We start from the raw sequence: 26,209 nt of genomic DNA on the forward strand, positions 1-26,209 counted from the left end.
GCAAGAGAACTGTTCTGGCTGATGTCCAGGGAAGATTTGAATTCCCTTTGCAGCTCCCTTTGGACCAGCAGCACCTCAGTGTGGTCTGAGGTGATGTGTGGGTATAGATAGTCCCAAACCTGGGAATAGGCACCTTGCAAGGAATGTTTTATCCAGAGCAGTTGGATCCGGTGAGGATCCTGCTCAGGGTGAGGGTTTTGAGGCCTGAGATGGGAAGAGAAGAGAAACCAAGGCCCTGATTGTGTCCAAATTCCTCATTTTGTGCTCACATTCCCCAGTTATCCATGCTGTGACCACCTTTTGCTGGATGCATCAGCAGGAATATTTCTGGGGGTTGTTCTGTCCGGGATTCCCACGTGGATCAGCCCATTCCCCAGAGCAAGATCTTGGAAGGACACAAAGTTGTGTTTGCTTAGAGCAGGTCTGAAATGGGATCCAGAAGCCCCTGGGAGCCGGCGGCAGGGTCGGGTTCACATTCCAGGGATTTGCCTTTTCCACAAAGCCCCCGCTGTGCCTCCATTAATGATCTATTAGTGGCCGTGCTGGAACCTTGGGAAACAGGTGGTGAATTTCCCTGCCTGCTGACATCCAGGAATCCCCTCCCCGCTCCTTTGGGAGATCACTTTTTTAAAAAGTAGCTGCAGCTGTTTGCTCTAAACTTCCTCCTTTTCCTCCTCCTTTTCCTCCTCCTTTTCCTCCTCCTTTTCCTCCTCCTTTTCCTCCTCCTTTTCCCCCTCCTTTTCCCCCTCCTTTTCCCCCTCCTTTTCCCCCTCCTTTTCCCCCTCCTTTTTCCCCTCCTTTTTCCCCTCCTTTTCCTCCTCCTTTTCCTCCTCCTTTTCCCCCTCCTTTTCCTCCTCCTTTTCCTCCTCCTTTTCCTCCTCCTTTCCCCCTCTGACTTTGCAGCAGCTCCCTGGAATCCCACTGGTGAAAGGTAGATACCAGATTTGTTGAGTGATGATTTTCTGGGAATACATTTTTTTTTAACCTCTGGGAAGTTTGTGGAGCTGGAGGGTGTCAAAGAGAGAGGTTTTCCAGACTGGAATTGCAGGTTTTTGGGCTCTCCTGGTGAGCTGGCACTCGATGATGTCCAGAGCCCACATCCCTGGCACAGGACTCAGCTCTGGACTGATTGGCTCAATGACAATCCCAGGAAAATCCGCATCAGTGCCGGTCATTGGGAGCCAAATCTGAGCTGGAAACTTGACGGACCTTGCAAGCAAATGTGGATTTTATCACTTCAGGGAGGCTGAGTACGCTCGGTGCCCACTGAGAATATTTTTGAGGTCTCTGATCCACGGGGAGCTTTGGCAGGAGCAGGAGCAAGACCAACCCCACGGATGCAGGTCTGGGTCGAGCTTCATTCCAGAGTGAGGGCAGGATGTGGGGTGTGAAGAGCCTGGCTGCCACGGCAGGAAGGCTTTGGGAGCAGCTCTGCTGCCTGGGGGGCTTAAGTCGCCTCTGTTCTAATTCAATACTCCCGGGTTTAATCCTGCCTGCCTCCGCCGGGAGCAGAGTTCCAGCTCCACCCCGTGGGACCAGCGCTGCCACCTCTGGAATAATCAGGATAATCACCTGCTGTCCCAAGGGTTTTAGGGAGCCATGAGCACAGCTCAAGGAGCTCTAAGGTTTCAGTGTCTGTTTCTTCCCTGTGAAGGTGCTGAGGCACTGGAATGGTTTTCCCAGAAAGTCTGTGCCTGCCCCATCCCTGGAAGTGGCGAAGCCCAGGTTGGAGCAATCTGGCCTAGCAGAAGGTGTGGTGGAGTGAGATCATCCTGAAGGTCCCTTCCCACCCATTCCAGAATTCTGTGCTATTTCCTTGGAAATTCATAGCTGGGCTTAGGTTTGTGTGGATTTTTAGCCTCCTGGCTCTGCCTGCCGTGTTTCCGTGGGAGCCGTGAGCGCGGCCGGGGCTGTGCTGTTTGTGTTTGCATTTCCATACACAGAGCTGTCACCTGCTTTTTTTAGCCTTAAATGCACCTGGCTCCTGCTCAGCCCCGGGGCCTGCCAGCTTCTCCCAGCGTGGCCTCAAATTTTGGGTGTTACTCCTGGAATGACTGGGAGGGAGTTGATGTGGCAGGGACAGATTTGCTGCTCCGTTGGTTCATCCCACCTCTGCTTTGGGCTGACTGTGACTGTCCCCTTCGAAGAAATCGTTCATTCAGGCTCGTACAATGCAGATATTTTTAGGGTTATTGTGAGGAGATAATTCTGGCTGTCCTACAAAAAGGAATCCGTGGCTCCAGGTGAGCATCAGAGGCAGCTCTCGGAACCAGAAGCGCGCCGGGAGGTCGGACACGGCTCCAAGGAGCTCTGGATAAAACTGGGACGTTATAAACTCCATCCCTTCAAAGGAGCTGCTGTTCCAGAGGAATTCACATAACCCCAAATCTCGTGCTCTTCCTGCAGCACTGCCAGGGCTGAGAGGCAGAACTCTGGGATTTTTTATTTCCCGTCTCTTAGTGAGTTCTCTGGAGCTTCTGAAATCTGGAGGTTCTTTACCCGGAGCAAAAAAGGAGGATTGGAACAGGCAAAAATTTGGGGAAAAACAGATGGAAATGGCAATAATAATATAATAATAATAATTACTGGCTCTTGCTGCTTTTATGCAAGAAGGTGTTTACTTTATTTGGTGATTTTTATTGGATATTAATGTTGATTTTAAGAAGGTAGAAAAGTTACTCATTTCTTCAGGTGGGAGGTGCTTAAGCTCCACTTTTACTTTTTTTTTCCCCCCCCCACAGAACTCCTGCAGCTGGAACAAGCAGTTCTGTGCCATGGTAGGGTCAGGCTGCCCGTGCCAGCTCTGGAAAATGGCACAGATTATTTATCAGGGCTTGATCCGAGGAAAAATCAGGATATCAAACACACACACACACACACACACACCTGGTTTTGCAGGTTCTCACATCAGGGCACCTCAGAGGAGAAAAAAAAACCTCCCAGAAATCAGGCTGGGGATTCTTAAAGCAAAGATACTTTGTGTTTACCAACCAGAAATTCATGTGGTTTAATCAGTTTTGGGAAGGATAGTGATTATTCCGTGGAAGATGGAGTGGTTGCTGATAAATAGGGTGGTCAGGCATTGGGAGGGGGTGGAATTCCCATCCCTGGAGGTTTCCAGGGAATGCCTGGATGTGGCACTCGGTGCTCTGAACTGGGGACAAGGTGAGGACTGGTCACAGATTGGAATTGATGACCTTGGAGGGCTTTTGTAAGCTGAATAATTCTGGGATTCTGGAATTCCAACATCACCCAGCTGCTGAGATCCAGCCTGTCCTTGCTTTTGGCCTGGATCTGGAATAGAGCAGCAGGAAAGGCAGGAGCACTGCTGGAGTGACAGTGACATCCATCCCCTGCCTCCAAGGGTTTATTCCCTGTTAATGACTCTGAAAGCTGAAAATGCACTTTTTTTCCCAGAAAAATAAAAAAAAGCCATTTCCTTGGCCTTTCTGTGCTGGATTTTTCCACATTATTCCCTCTGAGCCGGCTCCGTGTGAGCCCTGGACTCAGCTTTGAATAGATGAATGTAGGTTAGGTGTGAATGGGAATAAAATATCGGATAAAAATAACGTTGGGCTGTTTGGAAATTGGGAAAAGAGGAAAAAAAACCTCACCCTGCTGCTTGTGCTGTGCCCAGCTCAGCTCTGGAGGCAGCTGCTTTTCCCTTTCACAGGGGCTTTGGATGGCTCCTGCTGGAGTTCTCATGGGAATTTTCTATCTTTCACAGCCCATCCTGCTTCCTCAGTGTCCAAATCCTCGCTTTTCCCCCAAAATAGGCTTTTTTTTTTTTTGCTCCAAAGTGCATCTCTCAGCGTCTGCTCCACGATGAGGACCAAGCAGAGAGGGGGCTTGCTTTGGGTTCACTCCCAGATGCGCATCAGGAGCTCCAGGGAAACCTCTCTGGAGTTTGTTTTTGAGACTTTTGAATCCTGTGGGGTTATTTCTGGGGGATTGAGGGGCCACCTCGTCCCTGCAGACCCTGGGAGCAGCGTTTGGCCGGCGCTGCCACTCCAGGCACCGAGCTCTTGCTCCTTTTTCAGTAATGAATGCGCCTCAGCTGCTCCGTCCAGCCGTCCAAGGGACTCTGGGATATATAAACAGTCATTTGTGGATCACTTTGTTTTCTCTTCCGTGCCACTGGCTCTGTCTGGAGCTGGGGATGGGGCAGCCCTGATGCAGCTGGATTTTAAATGCATGTTAAGGGCAGACTTAGGGAGGAATGGGATTTTTTTTCCTGCTGGTTTTTTTTCATCTGGCACTAAGGGATAAGCGTTGCTGGTGGTGGAAAAGCAGCTTTTCCCCAAATTCTCCCATCCTTCACTATCTGTGTCCTCCAAGAGTGTTGCAAGTACTCTCGTGGCCTGGCAAGTAAAATCCGTGTTAATTTGGTGGGAAATGGAATGTGACCCTGGAGTCCAGCAAAGAGATCCCTTCGACTTCCCTTTTAATTTCCTTTTCCTTTTCCCTTGGGCACACCTGACCCTTGACACCATTTCACACCTCAAACTTCGCTGGCTTTTGTGTCCTTTTGTTTGTGGGTCGGCCCTCGGCACGTGTCCTGTTGGTGGAGCAGGAATTGCCTTTTCCTGGGAACGGGTTTGGATGCCCTTGGTGGAATTACAAACCCCAGACCTGCAGATTTCACTGTTCAAACAACGCTGGGTGCAGCCCTCGGGTTTGTGTGCGGAGGGAAGGTGGCACAGAGGTCACAGGGTTTAATTCTTGGAGCGTTGTGAGTATTTTATCCATGATTTTCATGAATTATTCGGGAGCTGGCTCTGAAGGTGAGTTTAACCTGCTGTGTCTGCACTGCCTGGGCCAACCATGGAGTTTCAGTGACAGGGGCAATGGGTTTGAGCTGGAAGAGGGGAAATTGAGGGTGGATAAACAAGAGGAATTCTTCCCTGTGAGTGTGTGGAGGGGTTGGGATGGAATTCCCAGAGAAGCTGTGGTTGCCCCTGGATCCCTGGAAGTGCCCCTGGAGGGCTGGGCAGGGCTTGGAGCAACCAAGTGGATCGTGGAAGGTCCTTCCATCCCCGGCCATTCCATGACTCTGATTTTATTTTTTTTATTTTGTGCGATAAGGAGTTATCTCCTCATTATTCAGATAGGAGCAGGAGCTGGGTGAGTCTCTCCACCCTTCTCCGTGCCCTGGAGGTACAAAATTCCAGGTCAGTTTGCTCTGAGGGCTGTTGCTGCTGTTGGAGAGCCCAGCCCGGCTGCCAGAGCATCCTCTTCCTCCTCGCCAAGAGAGTGGAGCATGGATAAGGATCAGATGGAGATCTTGAATTAAGGTGGGGTGACTGAAGCCCTGGCAGAGCCGAGGAGGAGCCAGCTCCTGGTCGTGCCCAGCTCCCTGTGGGAGTGGAGCTGTGCAAAGCCAAGGAGGGAACTTACATAAAAGTTCTTGGCTGAAGCCTCAGATTTGATCTTGCATAACTTTCCTTGCTGGGGTTACCAGGAAAAGGCAAAGCCAGGAGCTTTCCTCGGATCTCTGGATGGGCGGTGCTGTCCTGGGGTCACATCCCATCTTTGCTGAGCTCTCCAACCCCGCTTCTGGGGCTTTTCACTTCCTTAGGGCCATCCTTGAGTGATGGAATATGGAGATGAATGGTTTCTGTTCTTCTCTTCTCTTCCTCATAAATCATTTGCCCTCCAAGTGCTCCCTGGCTCCCTTTGGAGTCAGATGGCAGATGCCAGGACAACCACAGCGTTTGTAGTACTTACAAATCGTTTTCCAGCCTCTCAATGGCCTAAAAAATCCCTTGTTTCAAGTCCTGGACCTGCATTTCCACCCAGCTCCTTTGGTTCTCCCTCATCCCAGCTGATCCTGTTGGTGTCAGCCCCACATCTTCCCTCATTTCCTCCTGCAGCACTGCCAACCTCACAGTGACCCAGAGAGGAAAAATCCTACAAAATCATTTTTTATCCATCTCCAGAGGGGTCTATTTTTTTTTCCCTTTTGGAGCTGAGCTGTGGATGCAGCAAAAGCCCTGCTCCAGCCCGTGTTGGTTTAGGCAGGTCTGGTTTAACCCTCTTTAATTGGCAGCTTGGTGGGGAAGGCTCTGGAGCGTTCCAGGCACGTGGGACACGGGAGCACAACTTCCAAAGGGATCGATGAAAGCAGGGCCACCTCGTTGCAGGCACCAGCTCCCCTTTCATTAGAGCCACTCCTGCAGTTCCTGTGATTTGAAAATTGATGTTCAGCTGTAAAGAATCTCTTGTGCTGCCTCTCTGCGTTTCCTCTTGGGGATTTCAGGGTAAATTGCTGCTGGATTTGCATTTAAAAGGGAGCAGTGGCACCGCTGTTCTCACTGTGTTATTTGGCCAGCTCGATCCTGGAAAATTCAACATATTTTAGCGTGTCATGGGGTGGTTCAGGTTGGAAGGGAGCTCCAGGGTCACCCAGTCCAAGCTGTGCCTGATCCCCACCTTGTCACCAGCCCAGAGCGCTGAGTGTCACGTCCAGGTGTTCCTTGGACACCTCCAGGGATGGGGACTCCAGACCTCCCTGGGCAATCCCTTCCTATATTTAACAGCCCTTTCCAGGAAGAAATTCCTGCTGATGTCCAACCTGACCTTCCCCTGGCACAGCTTGGGGCCGTTCCCTCTGCTCCTGTCCCTGTTCCCTGGGAGCAGATCCCAGATCCCCCGGCTGTCCCCTCCTGGCAGGGACTTGTGCAGAGCCACAGGGTCCCCCCTGAGCTCCTTTTCTCCAGGCTCAGCCCCTTTCCAGCTCCCTCAGCCTCTCCTGGGGCTCCAGCCCCTTCCCCAGCCCCATTCCAATCCCTGGATTCACTCCAGCCCCTCAGTGAGGCTCCCAGAACTGGACACAGCCCTCAAGGTGTGCTCTTTGCTGGGTGATGGATGAGGACAGGGATTTGATGATTTACATCCCAGGTATTTTCCATCCCAGCTGGATTCCAGCTCGATGTAAATCTGCCTTCCACCACGACCCGCTCCCAGGAGAAGTGGAATGATGGAAAGATGGTTCATTATCCAGTGGGTGGGTTCCTTGCTCACAGAGGCTGCTGGAGGTGCTTACTCAGACACAGACTGGCACCACCATCATTAAAATTCCTGTGAAAAACCCGCTGCATTCCAGATTTTGAGATATTTTGGGGGATGCCTGGCAAGGGTGAGATGGTGTGTCCAGCTGCCCACATCCCTATGGACAGCAGAGCTTCCATCACTTTTTGGGGAAGGTTTGTGCTTTATCCCTGAGGCTGGGGGAGTGATGCCAGCTCCCTGTGGGATCTGCACTGGGAGAAGAGGCTTTGTTCTGTGTGGATCACCCCAAAGCAAACCCCCTCCCAGCATCTCCTCATCCCATTGCTTGGCTGGAGTCGTTCTGGTCCTGCCATGGCCAGGGGATGCTGGAAGGGCTGACCTCAGAGGGTGAGGAAAAATCCTGCTTTTCCTGATTTTTGAGAGGAAATGGAGGATCTGAGAGGATCCCTGGAATAAAGTTCCCATCACTCCATGGATTGCAGGAGCTGCTGGCAGCCAGACCACGCTCTTGGGGCTGTTGCAGCAGGGTTTTATTCCCAGTTCTTCCCAAACATCCAGGCCTCCTTCCTGGAATTAATTTTAATTCAAGACACTATACAGCCTTTTAAATATTACACCAGGGTCATGTGTGCTGCCATCTTTTTTTAATTAGCCTGGCCTGGGAGAAGGGAGATGAGGAATTCAGATTTTTACCGAAAACTCTGGTTTTTGTTCTGGTTTTTTTACTTAATTTCTGTTAGAGGTCACCTTCTCCCTCACCATCCTATCGCCTACCATGAAATATAATAATAATAATAATAATAATAATAATAGTAATAGCAGTTTTTGATGAGGTATTTTTCTATCCAGAGTTAAAAACTAAGGAACATGCTGCAAATAGCTCAGGCCTTAACTTACCTTAAATATTGGATTCCTTCAACATTTTCCAGTTTCTAAGCTGGGGGTGAAACTTTTCCAGGTATTGGGGCAGAGAAGGGCAAACTCTGCTTTATGGGGAGTAAAGCTTTTTGGGGTATTGAGGTAAAGAGGAGAAAATTCTTTGTGGGGGTGTGTGGTTTGCTGATCAGGAAGAATTTTACCTGCTGATCCTCTGATGTGGCTCGCTGGTTTTTCCTGGTTTCGCCGATATTTCCGTGGAATCTGTTGTAGCTTCCGACGCCGACCGTCCCCTTGGGCTTGGGAGGCAGCTCTGGGATGGGTGTTCAGGCTGCACCAAGAGGGATTTGAACCGAGCTGAGGGGTGAATCCAGCAGCTCTGGCAGCTCAGCTCTCCTCAGGAGATCCCAGAGCATCATTTCAGTGGCAGCTCCGTTCCCGGGCGTCGGCTCGAGGCTGGGAAGCAAAGCCTGTCATTCCCTCTCCCCGAAAAGCCCCGTGTTGCTGACTCCTTCCCTTGCCTTTCCAGCTGTCCCATTCCCTCCCACGCAGCGGCTCACTCTGAAGGAGGTGTTTGAGGATGGGAAGCCGAGGCTCGACGTCCTCAAGAGCCACTTGGTGAAGGAAGGGCGGCTGGAGGAGGACGCGGCGCTGAAAATCATCAACGACGGCGCCGCCATCCTGAGGCACGAGAAGACCATGATCGAGGTGGAGGCTCCAATCACAGGTCAGAGCTCAAGGCTGCAATCCTGAGTAACAACCAGGGTAACCCCAGCAGGTTTGGGGGTTGGTTTTTTTTTTTGCCCTGTTCCTTCCACCCACAAGGGTTTTTTTAACTCTCCTGAGCTCTCAGGAGAGAGGATTTTGCTGGTGCTTGCTCTGCTCCTCGCTGCTGTCGTGACCTTGCTTTTCTTAGCGTGGTAATTCTGTCCCTCTTTTGTGCTGTTCTTGCTCCCCCAGTGTGTGGTGACATCCACGGGCAGTTCTTTGACCTGATGAAGCTGTTCGAGGTGGGAGGATCACCCAATAACACCCGCTACCTCTTCCTGGGGGACTACGTGGACAGAGGCTACTTCAGTATAGAGGTGACCTGGGGTTTGGGGCTGCTGGGGCTAAAGGAACCCAGAGTGTTGAACCTCAGTTAAAATACAGCTCAGAATCAGTTCAAATTCAGCTCAGAATCAGTAAAATTCAACGCAGAATCAGTTCAAATGCAGCTCAGTAAAATACAGCTCAGAATCGGTTAAATCCAGCTCAAAATCAGTTCAAATTCAGCTCAGCATCAATAAAATCCTGCTCAGAATCAGTTAAATACAGCCCCAAATCAGTTTAATACCTCTCAGAATAGTTAAAATGGGACTCAAAATCAATTAGATACAGCTCAGAATCAGTAAAAGTACAGCTCAAAATCAGTGAAATAAAGCTCAGAATCAGTTCAAATGCAGCACAATAAAGTACAGCTCACAATCAATTAAATAAAGCTCAAAATCAGTAAAGTACAGACCAGAATGAGTCCAAATCCTGCTCAGACTCAGTCCAGACACCAAACCCAGCTCTCTCATGCTGGATTTTACCCTCCAGTGGAGTTCTGCCTGGGATGAAAGCAATGCTGATAACTCACAGTGTGATTTGGGGCAGGAAAATGATGTCCCAGTCTTTGGATCAGTGGCGTGGCAGTGATGGGGTTAATGCCTAACCTCTGCCTTTGGAGTGGTTCTAATGTCACTTGGAGCTGTCACTCAGGGACAGGAGAGGGACAGTCGATGGTGCCTTGCAGGCAACAGGATCCCACCAGGCAGAGGGAAGCAAATGCTGGAAGAAGCTGCAGGATTCAGGACTGAGCAGGCACAGAAAGGGCCACGTGCCTGAGGCACTGCTTCCCTCTGGAAACCCTGGGATGGGCTCAGGAGAAAGGAGCAGGAGTCACCTGGGCTGTGACAGGGCTTGGCAGCTCCCTGGGATTCCAGGACCGAGAAACTGGGACTTGTTGGTCTGGAGGATGAAGGATTCAGTGGATCCCCGTGGCTGCTGCTGGCTCAGTGGAGACCTGGGATGGGACAGGAAGGGACAAATGCCACAAATCCCGAGGGATTGCAGCCATCTGGATTCACAGAGGCAGGGCTGAGTGGAAGTGGAGTGCTTATCCCAGTTGGAAGCAACGAAGGAAGGGCTTTGGGGGGGAACAGGGGCCTGAAATGTGGCAGAAATCAGCTGGAGTAAGAGGGAATGGTTTCTCTTGGAAAAAAAGAGGCTGCAGGAGCAGCTGAGCCACTGGCTCTGCAGAGGAATCTTCCCCAGCGAAAATTTTTGGGAAGGTACTGTCAGGGATGAGTGCAAGGGTGTTCTTTGAAGGATTTTGCAGAGGGTTTAGGGAGAGCAGGGCTGACAGCTTGAGCTCCAGCAGCCCCTGGCTGCTTTCCAGCCCTGGAATGCTGACAGGGAGCCAGGGTGTGACGAGGAGCAGCTTCCGGGGCAGCCGGGACGGATGCAGCAGAGGTGGGGCTGGGGCTGGTGGGATTTGGGGTGCTGCTGGCAGGAGGAGCCCCCCAGGGAGGAAGGGGAAGGACACATCCCACTGCTCCTCTGGATTGAATGTGTTCACCTGGAAAAGGGATTATATTCCAGAACAGCAGCTCCTTCTGAGAGAAAAAGTGGATTATTTTTGGTGATAACCCAAGAATCTTCAGATGAGAGGTGTTGGGCCCTGTGTTTGTGTATGGATTGTGTAGATCCAGGGTGAAAAAGTGCTGCTCCCACTCCCTGCTCTTAGCCCAGGATTGATCTGACATGGAGATTTTGCTCTCAGATCTCCAGAAATGCTGGTTTCTCCATGCTGGGATCATCACAGAGTCTTGGAATGGTTTGGGTTGGAAAGAACCTTAAATCCCATCCTATTCCACGCTCTGCCCTGGGCAGGGACACCTTCCACTCTCCCAGGCTGCTCCAAGCCCTGTCCAGCCTGTCCTTGGACACTTCCAGGGGTGAGGAAGCCTTTCCCAGCTCCCCTGGGAAAGTGCCAGTGTCTCCCCACCCTCCCAGGGAAGAAATTCTTCCCAATATCCCATTTTAATCCCCTTTTAGTTCAAATCCATTCTCTCTCATCCTCTCTGCCTGTGATAACGTGGGAGAATTCCAAGATGATGTCTGGCCTTGGAGAACTGAGGTGATGGGGCAAAAAAAGATGTTTTATCTTTTGTTTCCTGCTGCTTTTTCCTCTCCTCCTTCCCTTTCCCCTCGTGTTGCAGCAGGAATGGCACAGATTTCCCCTGGAGAATCCTCTGATCCCACAGCTCAGGGTGGGCTTTGATGGGCACAGGCAGGGGCTGCTCCAAACATCAGGCTAAGGCAGAATCCAGAAGTTCTCATTCCTGTGTGCCTCTCCCTTCCACCTACTGCTCTGTGCTGGAAGAGATTTCCACCTGGCTGTGCGAAATTTGCTTTCTGTAGTAAAACAACAGCAGGTTTGGAATATCCCAGATGGAAAAACGTCCAGGTTTTCCCTGTGGTGTGACCGCTGGGAGGGTGGGGAGCAGCAGCAGCAGCAGCCTTGTGAGTCAGCACACAAAATTTGGCATCCATGGGGGGATGATCCAGTGGCTGTCCTGAGCAGAGCCAGGCTTTGGGATCCCTGTGGATTCCTTCCAGCTCAGGATATTCCACAATTCCATAACCGTGACCTTTTAACAGAATGGAATAGGAGGGGATGGTTTAATTGCATCCTGCTGCAGGCAGGCAGGAAACCATGCCAGAGTGGGGGCCAAGGAGGTGTAAGGGCCAAATATCCCTTCCAGGTGTTCCCTTGGTTGTCCAGGTGAAAGGAGGAATTGTTGGCGCAGACAAAACCTTTCAAAACCGCCCCCTGAAGCCTCTCAGTTCATCAGCTCAGCTGGATGTCAGCAACAAATCATTCAACAAATTCTTGCTGGGCCTCTGGCTGAGGGAAATTCTCATTTAAAAACATGAATTCCCAGTATAATGAGGCCACAGAGAGTGGATTGGTTGATGGGTTTGGCTGGTTTTTTTTTAAAGAAAAGAATAGTGAGGGGAGAGGGGAGGGGAGGAACCGTGTGAAAGCTGGAATGCTGCTGGAAGGAGACTTTGAGAAGGGCTGGCTGTCCCAAACCCGCTGTGACAGCGAGACTGAGCGGTCACAGCTCCCAGCTCCAGAGTGCAGGGCTGACAGGCAGCATGGAAATCGGGATGAACTCCTCCATTGGCAGATGCTGATGAGGCAGGGCTCTGCTGAAGGATTCCCAGTGGGAAAATGCTCCTTTCATTAAACTTTTAGTCCCAAATCCCAGAGTGGCACAAGAGAGGTCTGTGCTCGTGGTAGGAAAGGACCATCCCGCTTCATGGAGCTGCAATGCAATGAGTAGAATGATTTTGTTAAATTAGAAAGTAAAACAATTGTTATGACCAGGAGCAGAATCCATGGAAAGAGGCAATTTATCAGGAAAAGTGGTGTGCTAATGGCATGCACCTTTCCCAGGCCAGTCCTTCCAATCCAATTATGACAGGACACGTGATTGCTGTCTAATTATGGAATTATATGTTAATCTTGATTTAATGCACTTTTTATCCAGAATAATATTGAAGAGATCCAGAGTAATATCAAAGAGATATCCAGTCAGCCCTGTAAAGTGGGAGTGAAGGTGGCTTTGTGAGCTGGGTTTGGGAGTTTCCCTCTGTTCCCACTCTGGCAGGCTCCGTGTGTAAAACTTCCTTACAGATGCCAGGTTTTGGGAATGCTGAGGGAGGTCATGGTGGGGGCAGGTTTGAAACCAGCCCCTCTTGCATTTTTGGGCTTGCAAGTGCCAATTCCTCTTGGAATTCCCTCCCTGTGTCCTGCTGAGCTTTCCCTTTCCAAGTGGATCAAACTCTCAGCTTCAGGCTTCACCCCGAGAGGCAGAATAAGGAGACAAGGAGATTATTTAAAGTGATTTAAACCCAGAAAGCTGTGACTGCCTGGATTTGCTCCTTAGCTATTGCAAACAGGCAGTAATCAATTCCTGGGCACTGCACCAGGAAAGGGATCCGTGCAAAACACCAGGAAGCATCCGAGGCATGTGAGTGTAGAAATTCCCTCATTCCTCATTCCAGCCCCTCTGGAGCCCTCGAGGGCTCTTCAATGTCCTTTACTCCGTGTCCTCCTGGTACCTGGCAGTCCCCACATCCTTGGGAATGGTCACTCTCCACATCTCTGGCGTGTCCAGGAAAAATTGCAGTGCCAAATCCATCCCCATTTTGCTTTAAACCCCTTCAAATGTGTTTTAAAATCTCTCTTCTGCAAGCTGCCAACCTTCCATACATCCCAAACCCTCCCCTATTGATGCTGTATCTCTGCCTTGCTTTGATGCCAGGGCTGGTTCTTTCTCCAAGTCATTTGGTTCATTTATAGCAACTTCCAAGTTCTCCTGCCAGCCCAGAAAAGTGACATTTCGCTTGCAAACAGAGGGAGGTTAAAGCTTTAAATCCCAAAATAATTATAAATGGGTTTGTTGGGAGCATTCCTCCTGGTAACAGATGCAATAAAACATGATTCTGCTACTGGCCTTGGCCCCGTTCTCTTTTGGAATTCCCAATTAATCAAGTTGTTAATGTGGGGTTGAATTCCAAGTGAGACGCAGGCGGTGCTTTACAGCTCCTCAGGGTTTTGGGGATCAGCTGGGATGATTCATGCAGAGCTTACCTTGCAGGTTCAGTGCTTAGACACTGCCAGGTCTGAGCTGGCTGTGCTGGGAACCAACTGGGAACTGGTGCATTTGGGTTCTGGAGGTTGTTTCCAGCTGGGTCCTGGGGATCTGCGCCCCAGATCGCGAATGTTGGAGGGTGTAAAACAGACTTGGTGCTGCTTCCCCTTCCCCAGGCGTGTCCTGCAGCCTGTCAGCCTCCAGGGTAAGCTCCTCTTAGGGACTTTAATCCAGATCCTGGAGCTTGCTGTCGTTACGGATTGTCCTTCCAGCACTCCACAGCAAGGAGGGAAATGTGATAACATTTAAATGTGAGATAACGGCTGTGCTGCTGTCAGAGCACCCCGAGGTGGGGGAGCCCTCCCAGCCCTTCCCTCAGGCTTTTTTGGGGAAACCAGCATGAAACACCTCTGCTGAAACCCCCCGGTTCAGCCTGACTTTGCTCTGTGCCTGTCAAAGGCAGCGGCTTTGCAGGTGTTGCTGTTCTCAGAGGGGATGTGGCAAAAGCCCTTTTCAAAGGCAGAGAGCTTTGCTAAGCTAAGCTTGTTTCTTTGGGCTCAGCTTTTCCTGTTTGGAGCTTGAACTTCACATGACTGTAGCGTAAGCAGAAAAACCAGGGAGGGGGAAATCAGTGGGGAAGGTGAAGTTGAATTTTCCGGGTGTTTTCGTGGACAAATGTCTGCCTGCTCCTCTCGCTGCTCTCCGTCCCAGTGGAACATCTGGAGCAAACAGCTGGTTCTGCTTTGCTGCTCTGCAAAAGGGTTTTTTTTCCTTTGGTTTGTGCTGGAAGCAAAGCTGCCCCCACCCAGCCCCGAGCTGCTTTCTGTTGGCTACGACCTCGTTTGTCACTTCTCCAAGTCAGCCCTAATATAGAGAAATCCCCGTGGCTTTTCCCCACTTGGCCAGGAGAAGATCCACTGCCCATTATGGAGCTGGGTTCCACTTTGGGTGTCTTCCCAGAGCCTCTTAGTGCAGTCTCAGGCTGATGAGTGCCCTGGGAAAGGATTTTATGACATCCCCTGCTTGCCTCTCTTGCAGTGTGTGCTGTATTTATGGAGTTTAAAGATAAATCATCCCAAAACGTTGTTCCTCCTTCGAGGGAACCACGAGTGCAGGCACCTCACAGAGTACTTCACCTTCAAGCAGGAATGTAAGTATCAGCAGTGGGAGAAGGATTTGAATCCATTTAAATAATGCATTTTAAAATATTTTTTTTTTTAAAAAAAAGGTGTTGTGAGAGGGCGTGGGCTTCAATTTTTCTGCCTCAGAGTGGCATCAGAAACCTGTTGTCTTGTTTCTCTGCTCTTCTGCTTCCAGCCCTGCTATAAAAAATACCCCCAAACCCAAATCTTTTAAGTTCTGCTAAGCACCAAATGTGGCCTTTTGGTTTCAAAGGCAGAGCGTGGATGGAAGAAATGGGAACACTTCTCCCCTGATGAGCCAGGCACACACATCCTCCACTCCCTGACTTCCAGGCCCAGCAACGTGTAATCAGTGCCAAAAGACTTCCAGCTCCAGATTGTGCAGCTGGGATCCGTGATTGCAGTTGGGAACTGGGGAAGGATTTGCTCCTCCCTGTTTGCTCTGGGGAGGATCATTTACCTCTCACGTCGTTCCTTCAGTTAAAAGATGGGTTTGTGCACTGCATTTGAATATTTTTAAGGCAGTGATGAAGAAAGGTCAGGGAATGATGGGTTGATTCTAAATCAGTATTTTCACAAATACACAGGTGGGAAGTTTGATTCCAAGTCAGTATTTTCAAGAATACACAGGTGTGGAGTTTGATTCTACATCACTGTTTTCACAAATACGCAAGGTTTGATTCTAAATCACTATTTTCACAAATACACAGGGGCAGAGTTGATTCCAAGTCAGTATTTTCACAAATACACAGGTGTAGAGTTTGATTCTAAATCATTATTTTCACTAACACACAGGTGCAAAGTTTGATTTGCAGGCCATTTTCATTTTGAGCTTCCATATCTCCTTCAGGGACTGGGTTCCTTGAATTTATTGATCAGCACTTTAATCCGTTGTTGGAGAAGATGAATCAGGGAAACCTTATAAATATAATTGCTTAGCAAAAGATTCTGGAAATATGAAACCCATAATCGGAATAGAAATGAAAGCTGACTTTGAGTTGTAGGATATGAGTCTTAGTTACTATAGAACCTGAAAACAATAGCCTAGCTAGCTGAAGGAAGAATCTCTTTTGATTGAACAATCCCTTTGTGCTGGCTGAGGGATCCAAAGGTCAATGTAGCAAAACAGAAGTCTAAAGAGTAGTTTTTAGAGTTTAAAATATAACACAGTATGGTGATATAGTAGTTCTTACAGGCTGTATGTAGATTCTATAGGATTTTGTGTCTTGTGTTGGTCACTGTAAATTAGAATATTCATTACAGAAGGAGATATAATGGATTGTAACAAGGACCTCTCTCTCTTAACTCTTCTCTTAACTCTTAACTCTCTTACCTCTCCTCTGAACTCCTCTCTCACCCTTCCTCTTCCCCCTGCTCTCGCTCTCTCCTGCTCTCTCCCCTGCCCTTTGCTCTCTCTCTCCCTTCTCTCTCAGCTCTCACCCTGCTGTTCTCTCTCCCTCTCTCTTTGGGGCTCCCCTCCAGCCCAGGCTGGTGGCTGAAGGCAAGGCCCTTTTACCCAGACCCTGCAATAAACCCACGTGTTCTAGAATATCTCAGCTCAGCAGAATTCCTTGTCCAGCCTCTGCAGGTTCACCCACAGCCCCTCAGAGGCTGACTGAATTCCCCTCCCCAGGTCGAATCAAGTACTCGGAGCGAGTGTACGACGCGTGCATGGACACCTTCGACTGTCTTCCTCTTGCTGCCCTCCTCAACCAGCAATTCCTGTGTGTCCACGGGGGCCTGTCGCCAGAAATCACGTGTCTAGATGACATTAGGAAAGTAAGTCAGCTGCAGGAACTTCTGCCTTCACTCCCAGTTCGCTGTGGGGTTCACTCCTGTGTGGATTTGTGGGAATGCTGCCGCAGCTCCTCCTAATGTTGTGTCCCCTCTCCAGTTAGACAGGTTTAAGGAGCCTCCAGCCTTTGGTCCAATGTGTGACCTGCTGTGGTCAGATCCCTCGGAGGACTACGGCAACGAGAAAACCCTGGAGCATTTTGCCCACAACACTGTCCGAGGCTGCTCCTATTTCTACAGGTGAGGGGTGTTTTAGGGGCCATTTCTCTCCCCTCACACTAAAATCCCTGCTCAGGCCACTCTGGGGGGCTTTGCACTGTACCTGACATTCTCCTCACTTGGCTCTAATGCACAAATTCTTGTTTGTTTTTTTTTTTTTCTTCTGTAATATTGAGCTGTCTTTGGATAAGTTACTTTGCAGAATTGGGGTCTCAAAGAGCAGAGATGCTTCTTTGGGCTGGCCCTGTGAGTGGTTTTCAGCACCTGGATCTCTAGGAAATAATCTTTCCTTCCTAAATAAGAAGGATTTGTGCTGACTTCTTACAGAGAGGGTTTAACAAAACCCTTTGCAATTAATTTTTGAATGATAAAACATATTTTGGGATGCTGGACAGAAACTGGATGTTTTCTGCAAGTGGCTGCTCCCTGAGACCAAGAGCAGCCTGAACTCTGTGCTCTCCTTTGCTCCCTGCTGAGTTCTCCTCCCTTTTTGTTCTCCAGTTATCCTGCAGTGTGTGAATTTTTGCAGAACAATAGTTTGTTATCCGTAATCCGAGCTCACGAAGCCCAGGATGCCGGGTAAGTGCTGCAGCCCAGGGGCTGGGCAGGGTTTGGGCTGGGCAGGGTTTGGGCTGGGCTGGGTTTGGGCTGGGCAGGGTTTGGGCTGGGCAGGGTTTGGGCTGGGCTGGGCCAGGTTTAACTCGTGCCCTCTTTGGCAGGTACCGAATGTACAGGAAGAGCCAGACCACGGGCTTTCCCTCGTTAATCACAATCTTCTCTGCACCAAATTACTTAGATGTCTATAACAACAAGGGTAAGGCTGGGGCTCTGCTGCTCTTTGGGGTGGTCAGAAAATCCCTCTGCCCTCCCCAAATCACAGGATGATTTAAGTTTGGAAAGAGCTCCAGGGCCATTGAATCCAACCTGTGCCCGGTCCCCACCTTGTCTCTGAGTGCCACATCCAGCCCCTCCAGGGATGGGGATCCAAACCTCCCTGGGCACTTCCAAGGCCTGAGCACCTTTTCCATGGGGGAATTCCTGCTGCTGTCCCCCCTGAGCCTGCCCTGGCCCAGCCTGAGGCCGTTCCCTCTGCTCCTGTCCCTGTGCCCTGGGAGCAGATCCCAAATCCCCCGGCTGTCCCCTCCTGGCAGGGACTTGTGCAGAGCCACAGGGTCCCCCCTGAGCTCCTTTTCTCCAGGCTGAGCCCCTTTCCAGCTCCCTCAGCCTCTCCTAGGGCTCCAGCCCCTTCCCCAGCTCTGTTCCCTTCCCTGGATTCACTCCAGCCCCTCCATGTCTCAGTGAGAGGACCAGAACAGGACACAGCCCCAGTGCCCAGCACAGAGGGACAATCCCTGCCCTGCTCCAGCTGCCACCACACTGCTTTTGATACAAAAAACACGCTATTTTTGATACAAACCCCTCTCCTCCAGTCGCATTCTTGTGCCTGGAATGAAAGGGAGCTTTGTGTGCCGAGCTGAAGTGGTTGACTTAATGTGTTACTGTGGCAATTAACTGTGGAGTCATAAGGCCTGGAATAAAGCTTTCATTCCCAGCCACAGGACGACAGAGCCCTTCTGATGGATGCTGCCATCCCACAGAAGCTGATAGTGTAGGAAAGCTTTCCACTTCCCCCTGCCCCTAAACCGTGGGCATCGTGGTGGAATTTTCTCCAGCTGTGGGGTTTTTCACCCCTCACTTTGGATCTTGGCTCTAGTTGAGCTTCACTGTTCGAAGCTGAGAACCAACATGAGTAAACCAAAAAATTGTGGCTTAAACCTTCTCGTGTTGGAGAGTTTGTAGCTCAGTTCTATGTGAGTGTAGCTGGGGTTTGATAGTGAAGGGTTTTTAACACTGGTAAAACTTCCAGAGGGAGTCGGGCTGGGAGAGCTGGAGGTGGAGGAGGAGAAGGCTCCAGGGAGACTTTAAAAGTCCCTGCCAGAGGCTAGAGGGGCTCCAGGAGAGCTGGAAAGGGACCTGGGACAAGGAGTGGAGGGACAGGACACTGGGAATGGCTTCCCACTGCCAGAGGGCAGGGCTGGGTGGGATATTGGGAAGGAATTCCTGACTGGGAGGATGGGGAGGGATTGAGAATTCCCAGGGAAGCTGTGGCTGCCCCTGGATCCCTGGAAGTGTCCAAGGCCAGGTTGGACAGGGCGTGGAGCAGCCTGGGACAGTGGAAGGTGTCTCTGCTCATGGTACTGGCTGATCCTTAAGATCCCTTCAAATCCAGCCCATTCCAGGATTCTGTAAGTGGAAAGTGCCCATGGACATTAATTCTCTTTCCCTTTTCTCCCCCAGCTGCTGTACTGAAATATGAAAACAACGTCATGAACATCAGGCAGTTCAACTGTTCCCCTCACCCCTACTGGCTTCCAAACTTCATGGATGTCTTCACATGGTCTTTGCCTTTCGTAGGGGAAAAGGGTAAGAGAGATTGGGGGTCCTCTTCCAAATTCCCAATGGCTGCTCCTCATATTCTGAGTGTCACAAACCTGTCCCACAGTGCTGGGAGAGTGTTGCAGCTGCAAGTAGCACAGGAGAGCAGTTCAAGCTCAAGGAGATCTGCATTACTGGGTTAAATTCTTGAGAAAACAGCTGTTGATACCTGTTTGAAAAAGCTTTTGCCTGTAAAACCCTGTCTTGCTCTTTCTGCATTGCTGGTGGAGCTGATCTTGGGTGCTGTAGCCCCACCTTAGAATTTGGAGACATTTCTCTTGGTTTGCAACAGAGGAATTTTAAATTCCTGTTGGCTCCTGGCCCACCAAAGAGGAAGCATTCACTTCAATCCAAGGCTTATTTTGTTCTGAAGAAGGCGAGGCAGCTTAAAATATGACCAAGACTTTGCCTCAGCTTTTCACCAAAAGGGTTTTTACCTCTCCTGATGAGCTTTAATTCCACCCCAGTCTTGGATGTTCAGAGTGCAGCTCCACCCTCACAACTTCCAAAGGGTTTTTCTGACTTTGAGGCACCAAAGGTCAAACCCCCCTCCTCCCCAAGTTTGGCCCTTCTCGGAGCCAGGTGGCTGCGGCGGGATGAGGATGGGGAGGGGGGACCTTGAGGGAGCTCAGGCTGTTCTGCAGGAATGTTGGCACCTCCTTCCCCACGTCTGGTTCCTCTGTGATGTGCTTGGCCTGCATCCACCTCCTTGGCAGAAGATGCAACGTGTGTCGTCTGCTCCGGCGCCGCTGCGGGTACCAGCAGCCTGTGCCTAAAAGTGTCTTGAGGCTCCCACTTGCAGGGGACAGACGACCTTGAAATCCTTCCCTCGTCCTCCAAATCCCCCTGTGTGCCCCTGGCCTCTCTGACCTCGCTGTCTGTGCCTCTTGCAGTCACCGAGATGCTCGTGAACATCCTCAACATCTGCTCCGACGACGAGCTGATTTCGGATGGCGACGAGACGTTGGAAGGTAAAACATCCCTGCTGGCAGCTGAGAGCAGCAGGGGGAATGGCTGGGGAAGGTCTTTGATGCCTGAGCAGCACTTGATTTATAGCTGGATACCCAGCCAGGGTCTCCAGTTCCTTTTTGCCCAACCTTTGCAGTTTTGGGTAGGGAATGTTATTTTTTTTTTCTCCTTTACTGTTCAGTCACAGATAAATTAAATGACATTCACTGCGACAGACACTTCTTGCCAGCTACTCTGGGAATGGTTTCCTGCTCCTTACACAGGCTGCTGGTTATTTTTTCCCCCAATTCAAAATTTTCTGCACCAAAATATCCACCCAATCTTCTCATCTGTTGCAGTGAACTCCTCTGTAAAGTGGTTTCTCATGTCAACCCCCTCCCCAAAAACGCTGGGTTTGGCCCTGGTTTTAAGCCGTGCATGAAGGGGACAAATCAGTGGCTGAGCTGATGAGCAGATTGGATTTTGGGGGGACTCAGGAGCAAGGTGGTGACCTGAGGAAACTGAGGGGGGCAGCGAGAAGTGGGGCCTGAGCTGCTTCGGCCCCAGGTGGAGACTCTAACCCGCTTCTCCCATTGCATTTCCGTTTCGTTTTTTGGTTTTTTTGGTTTTTTTCTTTCCTCCCTCCCATGAAAATTAAATTTGTTTCTTCTATCTCTGTCTTCATCTACTTGTTTCTTGGTGTCTCCTCTCCCTGAAGATCACTACATTTCAAGCTATCCGAAAGGTACCCAGCTAGAATTTGCTACGAGCTTAATTATCACTGCCTGTGCCACCAGATCCTTGAAGTGGATTTCCAGAGCTGACTAGTGGGGCAGTCTCTTCATCCCCTTTCAGTTTTAACATAAGCTCCATGTGTTTTTTAACCCTTCTGCGTTCCTCCAGGAACTCTGAGAAACGGGGGTCACGTTTCTACCTGATTCTGAATGCAGCCACGTAGTGCATGGCTGAGCCATGGTGCATGTTAGCCCTGGGTTTGGCTTCCCTGTCCTGATGTGTACTGGGCCATGTGAGGAATCTCAGCTGAGAGGAGATGGATTTGTTCCCTCTTTTGACCTGAATTTTCCGTTTGGTTTCAGCTCCCTCCGTGCTTTTTTTTTGGTTTGTTTCTCTCTGCCGTCGGGTCCGTGGAGCGGAAGGGGAGCTCCCCCCGTCCCGTTGTGTCCGTGTGGGGTCAGAGCAGAGCTGCCAGGCTCGGGCCAGCCCTTCCCTGTGCTCCTTGGATGCCAGAGCTGATGCTTGCGTGCCACTGCGGGCGAGCACAGCGGTGCCCATCAGCCGTCAGACCCCTCCGTGCTCTGCCTTGCAAACCGTGTCCTCATGGCTGAGTCATTTGTGTCACATCATGTGTAGTGTGAGCCCACCCAGCCAGACCTCCCCCAATCCGTGTCCTGTGGTGGTTCTACTCTCTTTAGCCCTCTCGAGTTCCGTGTGCCATCTCGTTGGTGTTGCCCTCCTCACCGCCATCCTGGTGCCATCCTGATGCCATCCTGATGCCATCCTTCCAGCACCGTTCTCTCTCCGGTGTAGCTGTGAATCTGTAAAAAAAAAAAACATGATTTCTTTTCCTGGAGTCAGGCAGGTGCTTCATGCTGACATTCCCTGGAGAGCAGGAAACCTCCAACGTGCTGCTCTTTGCTCTTTTCTCTCCCTAAGGTGGGACAACGGTGCGTAAGGAGATCATCAGGAATAAGATCAGAGCCATTGGGAAGATGGCACGGGTCTTCTCAGTTCTTCGGTGAGGATGGGCTGGGACTGGCCTTCATCTGGGGACTGGGCTTCATTTGGGGGCTGGGCTTCATTTGGGGGCTGGGCTTAAATTGGGGACTGAGTGTAATTTGGGCACTGGGTGTAATTTGGAGACTTGAGTTTGATTTGGGGTTGGGTGATGGGGCAAAAAAATTACCCAGGATTTTTAGGAAAAAAAAACAAGTTAGGAAATTTTAGGTTAGGGAAAAAAACACGATTAGGGGAAAAAAATGGGAGGAACTTCATAAGGTGTGTTTTCCTGACTCTTTCTGGACACATTTGAAAGAAAGTTGTAGCCAGGTAGGGGTTTGGTCTTTTCTCCCAAATAACAAGTGACAGATGGGAGGAAACGGCCTCAAGCTGCAGCAGGGGAGGTTCAGGTTGGATATTGTGGAAAATTTCTGCATGGAAAGGGTTGCCAAGTGGGCTGTCCAGGGCTGTGGTGCAGTCCTCATCCCTGAGGGGTTTAACAGATGTGTGGATGTGGCACTTGGGGACATGGGCAGTGGTGAGCAGGGTGGTGGTTCGGGGTTGATGGTTGGACTTGGTGACCTTAGAAGTCTTTCCCAGCTTTAATGATCCCATGGCTCCATGAGTCACCAGCCTTGCCTGGAGCAGTACAAGCACTGCAGTGCTCAGTGTGTAACTGGTGCTGCTGTTCCCTGCAGGGAGGAGAGCGAGAGCGTGCTGACCCTCAAAGGCCTGACCCCCACAGGTACCCTGCCCCTGGGAGTGCTCTCGGGGGGGAGGCAGACCCTGCAGACCGGTGAGTATCCCTGAGCCCCTGCACTCCCCCTGCCCCAAACCCCCTGGAGCAGCTCCCACAGGCGGCCTGGAGGGTGCCAGGGGACCCCAGCCAGGCTTCAGGCCCGTGGGGAGGAAGGATTCCCCAGCAGGAGGAAGCAGAGGTGTAGGTGGGGATGTGGAGAGATGCCAGAGATGTCCCCGTGTACCCTCGAGGAAGAAAACCCACAGCACCGTTGCCTAAAGCATGTTTAGTGCTTAATTGTTTGTTTCTGCAACGAGTTTTTTATCCTTTATTTCCCTTCTAACGCTGCATGGTGCACATCCTCTGCCTCACCTCGCTGTGCTGCTGCTGTGTGACAGCCTCTGTGTGAATGTGACAGTGACACGGCCTCTGTGTGAATGTGACAGTGACACAGCTGCTTGTTTGTTCTTCGTTCTACCAAACCCCTCCGAATCTGCCCCCCTGTCAAGTCACGAATCCCAAACAAGAGGAAGGTTCAGCCAAAGGAACGAGGTTCCTCCAGGGCTGGATGGTTCAGAAAAGTCTCCTCTCAGGTTTTGAGGTGGTTGGAGAGGTTTCTTCCCAAGTTTGCTGCCTCCCTCAGCAGCTCTGGGCACAGGATAGAGCGCAGGATCCGACCCTTCCCACTCACAGGGTGGGGAGATTGGCTGGTGCTCAGGGAATGAGCTATCCCAGAGGGAATCCTGTAATCCAGTGTGTTAATCCTCCCCTGCCATCAGCCTTTGGAGCCTGGCACCTCCCCAGCTTCCCTCTTCCCATGGGCACCGGGGATTTCCTGCAGCCCGACCGGGGCTGGGGTTTGCCTGGATTAAATAGTTCACGAGTCAGAAACGTGGAAATATCTCTGCCTGCTCCCGGGGAGGGTGCAGCATCACTCCCAAGCTCATGGATTTCTCTGCCCACAGAGGAGGATGGATATTTTTTCCCTTTTTTTATAGAAACCGTCACAGCCCCGTCACCCCATTTCTGGGAACAGAGCCTGAGTGGGAAAGTGGCTGTTGCAGCAGCTCTGTCTCCGTATCACGACAGCACAGGGTCATGCTGTGACATTCTCCAGCACCTTCCCCTCTCAGGGGGTTCTCTGAGGGGTACCAGGGATTTCCCCTCCCCCAAAAAAGCCTCTCCCCAGGACAGAACAAACAAGCTGGGCCTTTGCTGCTGCCTTACCCGCCCCGCTGCAGGCTCCCCCCGCTGCCCTCGGCACCTCCCGGCTTCTCCTCGCCCTCCTCTCCTTGTCCTTGCCCCTTCTCCCATCCTCTTTCCCCATCCTGACCCTTCTCCCACCCTCCTTTCCCCATCCTGACCCTTCTCCCATCCCCTTTTCCCCATCCTGACCCTTCTCCCACCCTCCTTTCCCCATCCTGACCCTTCTCCCACCCTCCTTTCCCCATCCTGACCCTTCTCCCATCCCCTTTCCCCATCCTGACCCTTCTCCCATCCCCTTTCCCCATCCTGACCCTTCTCCCATCCCCTTTCCCCATCCTGACCCTTCTCCCATCCCCTTTTCCCCATCCTGACCCTTCTCCCATCCCCTTTTCCCCATCCTCCCAGCCTCTCCTGTTTCGCACATCCCTTCACACTCCCGGTGAATTTCTGGGAGCCCCGTCTGGAGGAGGAGAAGAGGCTGCCCCCCTTTTGGGGTGCCTGTGCACCCCGAAAAAGGGAAACTGGGCTGCAGTAAGGGGGGCCCTGCCCCCCTGAGCCTCTCCCCAGCCTTTCAGAGCAGGGCTTGGCAAAGTCAGCTGAAGAAAGTCACGGAATCTGGGGCAGAACTGTGCAGCCACAGCTCCATCCTTCCTCCGTGGCCTCCCGAGGACCACGTGGCCTCTGCATTGTGTCCAAAGCAAAAAAGCTGCTGTTTTGAGGCTAAAATCCAGGGAATCTGCTCAAGGGAAGGGCCTCCTCCCAGATGTTGAGGCAGGGCCTACCAAACCTTGGACGTTGCTGCAGCAGATTTAGGAAGGGGGACATTGCTCAGCTCTGTGGTGCCTTGTTGCCTGGTAACACTTGCAGGAGGTGGAGCTGAAGCCAAACTGGATTTGGAGCCTGATTTTCTGTTACAACTCAAGGCACCAGGAGCCGAGCAGCCCAGTACCTGCTGCTTGTCCTTCCCTAGAAAACAGGCTGCCCCTCTCCTTCCCACTGCTCCAGAGCATCCCCTGGGATCCCTTCCCTCACACAGCTGTGGTGGTGGAGGGTGAATTCCACAAAACGGATCATCTGAAGGTGGCCTGGAGCCACCCAGCTGGGAGCAGATCCATGGCTTAGTCCGAGGCTGTCCCTGTCCAGTGCACAGAGGGGAGCCCTCACTCTCTGCTCCTCTGTCCTTCCATCAGATCAATCCAGAGGAAAGGAGACTCCCCCTGAGCCCTCGGGAGTCCCCTTCCCCCCTTCCTCTCCACCTCCTGTCACCTCTTTCTCCCCTCTGGCCACTCGTTTGGCACCACCGGGGCTGGGGGGCCGCGGGCTCTGCGTCGCAGCCATGATGTCGGATCACTCACTGTCACTCTGTTTTTGTTTTCTTTTTTTTTTTTTTTTTTCCTGTTTTGTTTTGTTTTTTTATTTTTTTCCCTGTCTTCATTTTTGCATGCCACTGTTCTTCTGTATTGCAGCCACAGTAGAAGCGGTAGAGGCACGGGAAGGTATGGCTAGAACCCGGCGAGAGACTCAAATCATCTCCGTGTGTGCGTGCGCTCATTTTAAAGAGCTTTACCAGCCCTTAACGGAAGCTTTTTACTCTTGCATCACCAGAAGTGGGGGAGGACGAGGCCCTGCTGAGAAGGGAAAAAAAAAAAACAAAACCCAGGGGTTTGGTTCAAGGCTGTTGCAGCTTGAACAGTTTATTCCTTCGTGGAACACATCTATTCGGAGTTGCTGGAGCGGTTCCTGCTCCGGTGGCTCAAGACCTTGGGGATGAGGTCCTGCAATCTGCCAGCACCATCAAAACCCATAGAAAACAGGATTTTGTGGTGCCGGTGTAATCCCTGCCTTCCCCACAGACAGGCCAAGGTGGAGAGGCAATTCTCTGCCTGTGGAGCGTAGGAATGACGGATCCATGAGGATTTTTCCTCGGTACCGAGCGGGGCCACGCAGCTCTACAGAGGCTTTGCTTACCAAAGGAAGTTGTTTGTAAGCCAGCCAAGTCCTTGTAAAAGATCTGGCACAGCCTCCTTTTCCTTAAATTCTCCGTAGCACAAAGGAGTTTCACATTTGGTCCGTGTCATCAGGGCCAGGGTGACGTGCTCGTCCCCGCGGTGATGGAACAGGGACATGAAATTCCTCAGTGGGATTCATCCCTCCCAAATCTGCCCGTGTGTCTCCTGGTCATGCAAGAATTTTGCCTTTGTGATCCAAGGACTAGCTGTTCCCTCTCCTGGTGTTGCAGTGTGTGGTTTGTGTCGGAGTTCAGAGCCTTGTGGTGGTGTCTTTGTTCTGTTGTTCTGGGTTTTGCCTTTTTTTTTTCTTTTTTTTTTAATTTCTTTTTAATTGTTATTTTTTAGTGTCGTGTTTTTCAGCTTTGAAATTTTCCTGAGATTTCACTCTCTGGGGACAGCAAG

At 51.1% G+C, this 26,209-nt stretch overlaps 2 protein-coding genes across 7 annotated transcripts in view; one reads left to right on the plus strand and one right to left on the minus strand.

The window, feature by feature from the left end:
- Positions 1 to 26,209, minus strand: part of LGI3 (leucine rich repeat LGI family member 3) — a 228,735-nt gene that overhangs the window by 73,608 nt on the left and 128,918 nt on the right.
- PPP3CC (protein phosphatase 3 catalytic subunit gamma) overlaps positions 1 to 26,209 on the plus strand; it is a 33,996-nt gene that overhangs the window by 7,014 nt on the left and 773 nt on the right. The window contains exons 2-14 of one of the 6 annotated variants that reach the window (XM_066337322.1): positions 8,417 to 8,614; positions 8,848 to 8,972; positions 14,616 to 14,727; positions 16,353 to 16,498; positions 16,614 to 16,753; positions 17,234 to 17,311; positions 17,452 to 17,546; positions 19,031 to 19,156; positions 20,062 to 20,139; positions 20,835 to 20,861; positions 21,791 to 21,872; positions 22,552 to 22,649; positions 25,265 to 25,336. In XM_066337322.1, coding sequence (XP_066193419.1) covers positions 8,417 to 8,614; positions 8,848 to 8,972; positions 14,616 to 14,727; positions 16,353 to 16,498; positions 16,614 to 16,753; positions 17,234 to 17,311; positions 17,452 to 17,546; positions 19,031 to 19,156; positions 20,062 to 20,139; positions 20,835 to 20,861; positions 21,791 to 21,872; positions 22,552 to 22,649; positions 25,265 to 25,336 — 1,377 coding nt within the window. The remainder of the gene's footprint in view (positions 1 to 8,416; positions 8,615 to 8,847; positions 8,973 to 14,615; positions 14,728 to 16,352; positions 16,499 to 16,613; positions 16,754 to 17,233; positions 17,312 to 17,451; positions 17,547 to 19,030; positions 19,157 to 20,061; positions 20,140 to 20,834; positions 20,862 to 21,790; positions 21,873 to 22,551; positions 22,650 to 25,264; positions 25,337 to 26,209) is intronic. The other 5 variants (XM_066337324.1, XM_066337326.1, XM_066337323.1 and 2 more) reach the window with 5 other exon arrangements.

Source organism: Sylvia atricapilla, chromosome 28 (assembly GCF_009819655.1).
Source record: "Sylvia atricapilla isolate bSylAtr1 chromosome 28, bSylAtr1.pri, whole genome shotgun sequence".
NCBI lineage: Eukaryota > Metazoa > Chordata > Aves > Passeriformes > Sylviidae > Sylvia > Sylvia atricapilla.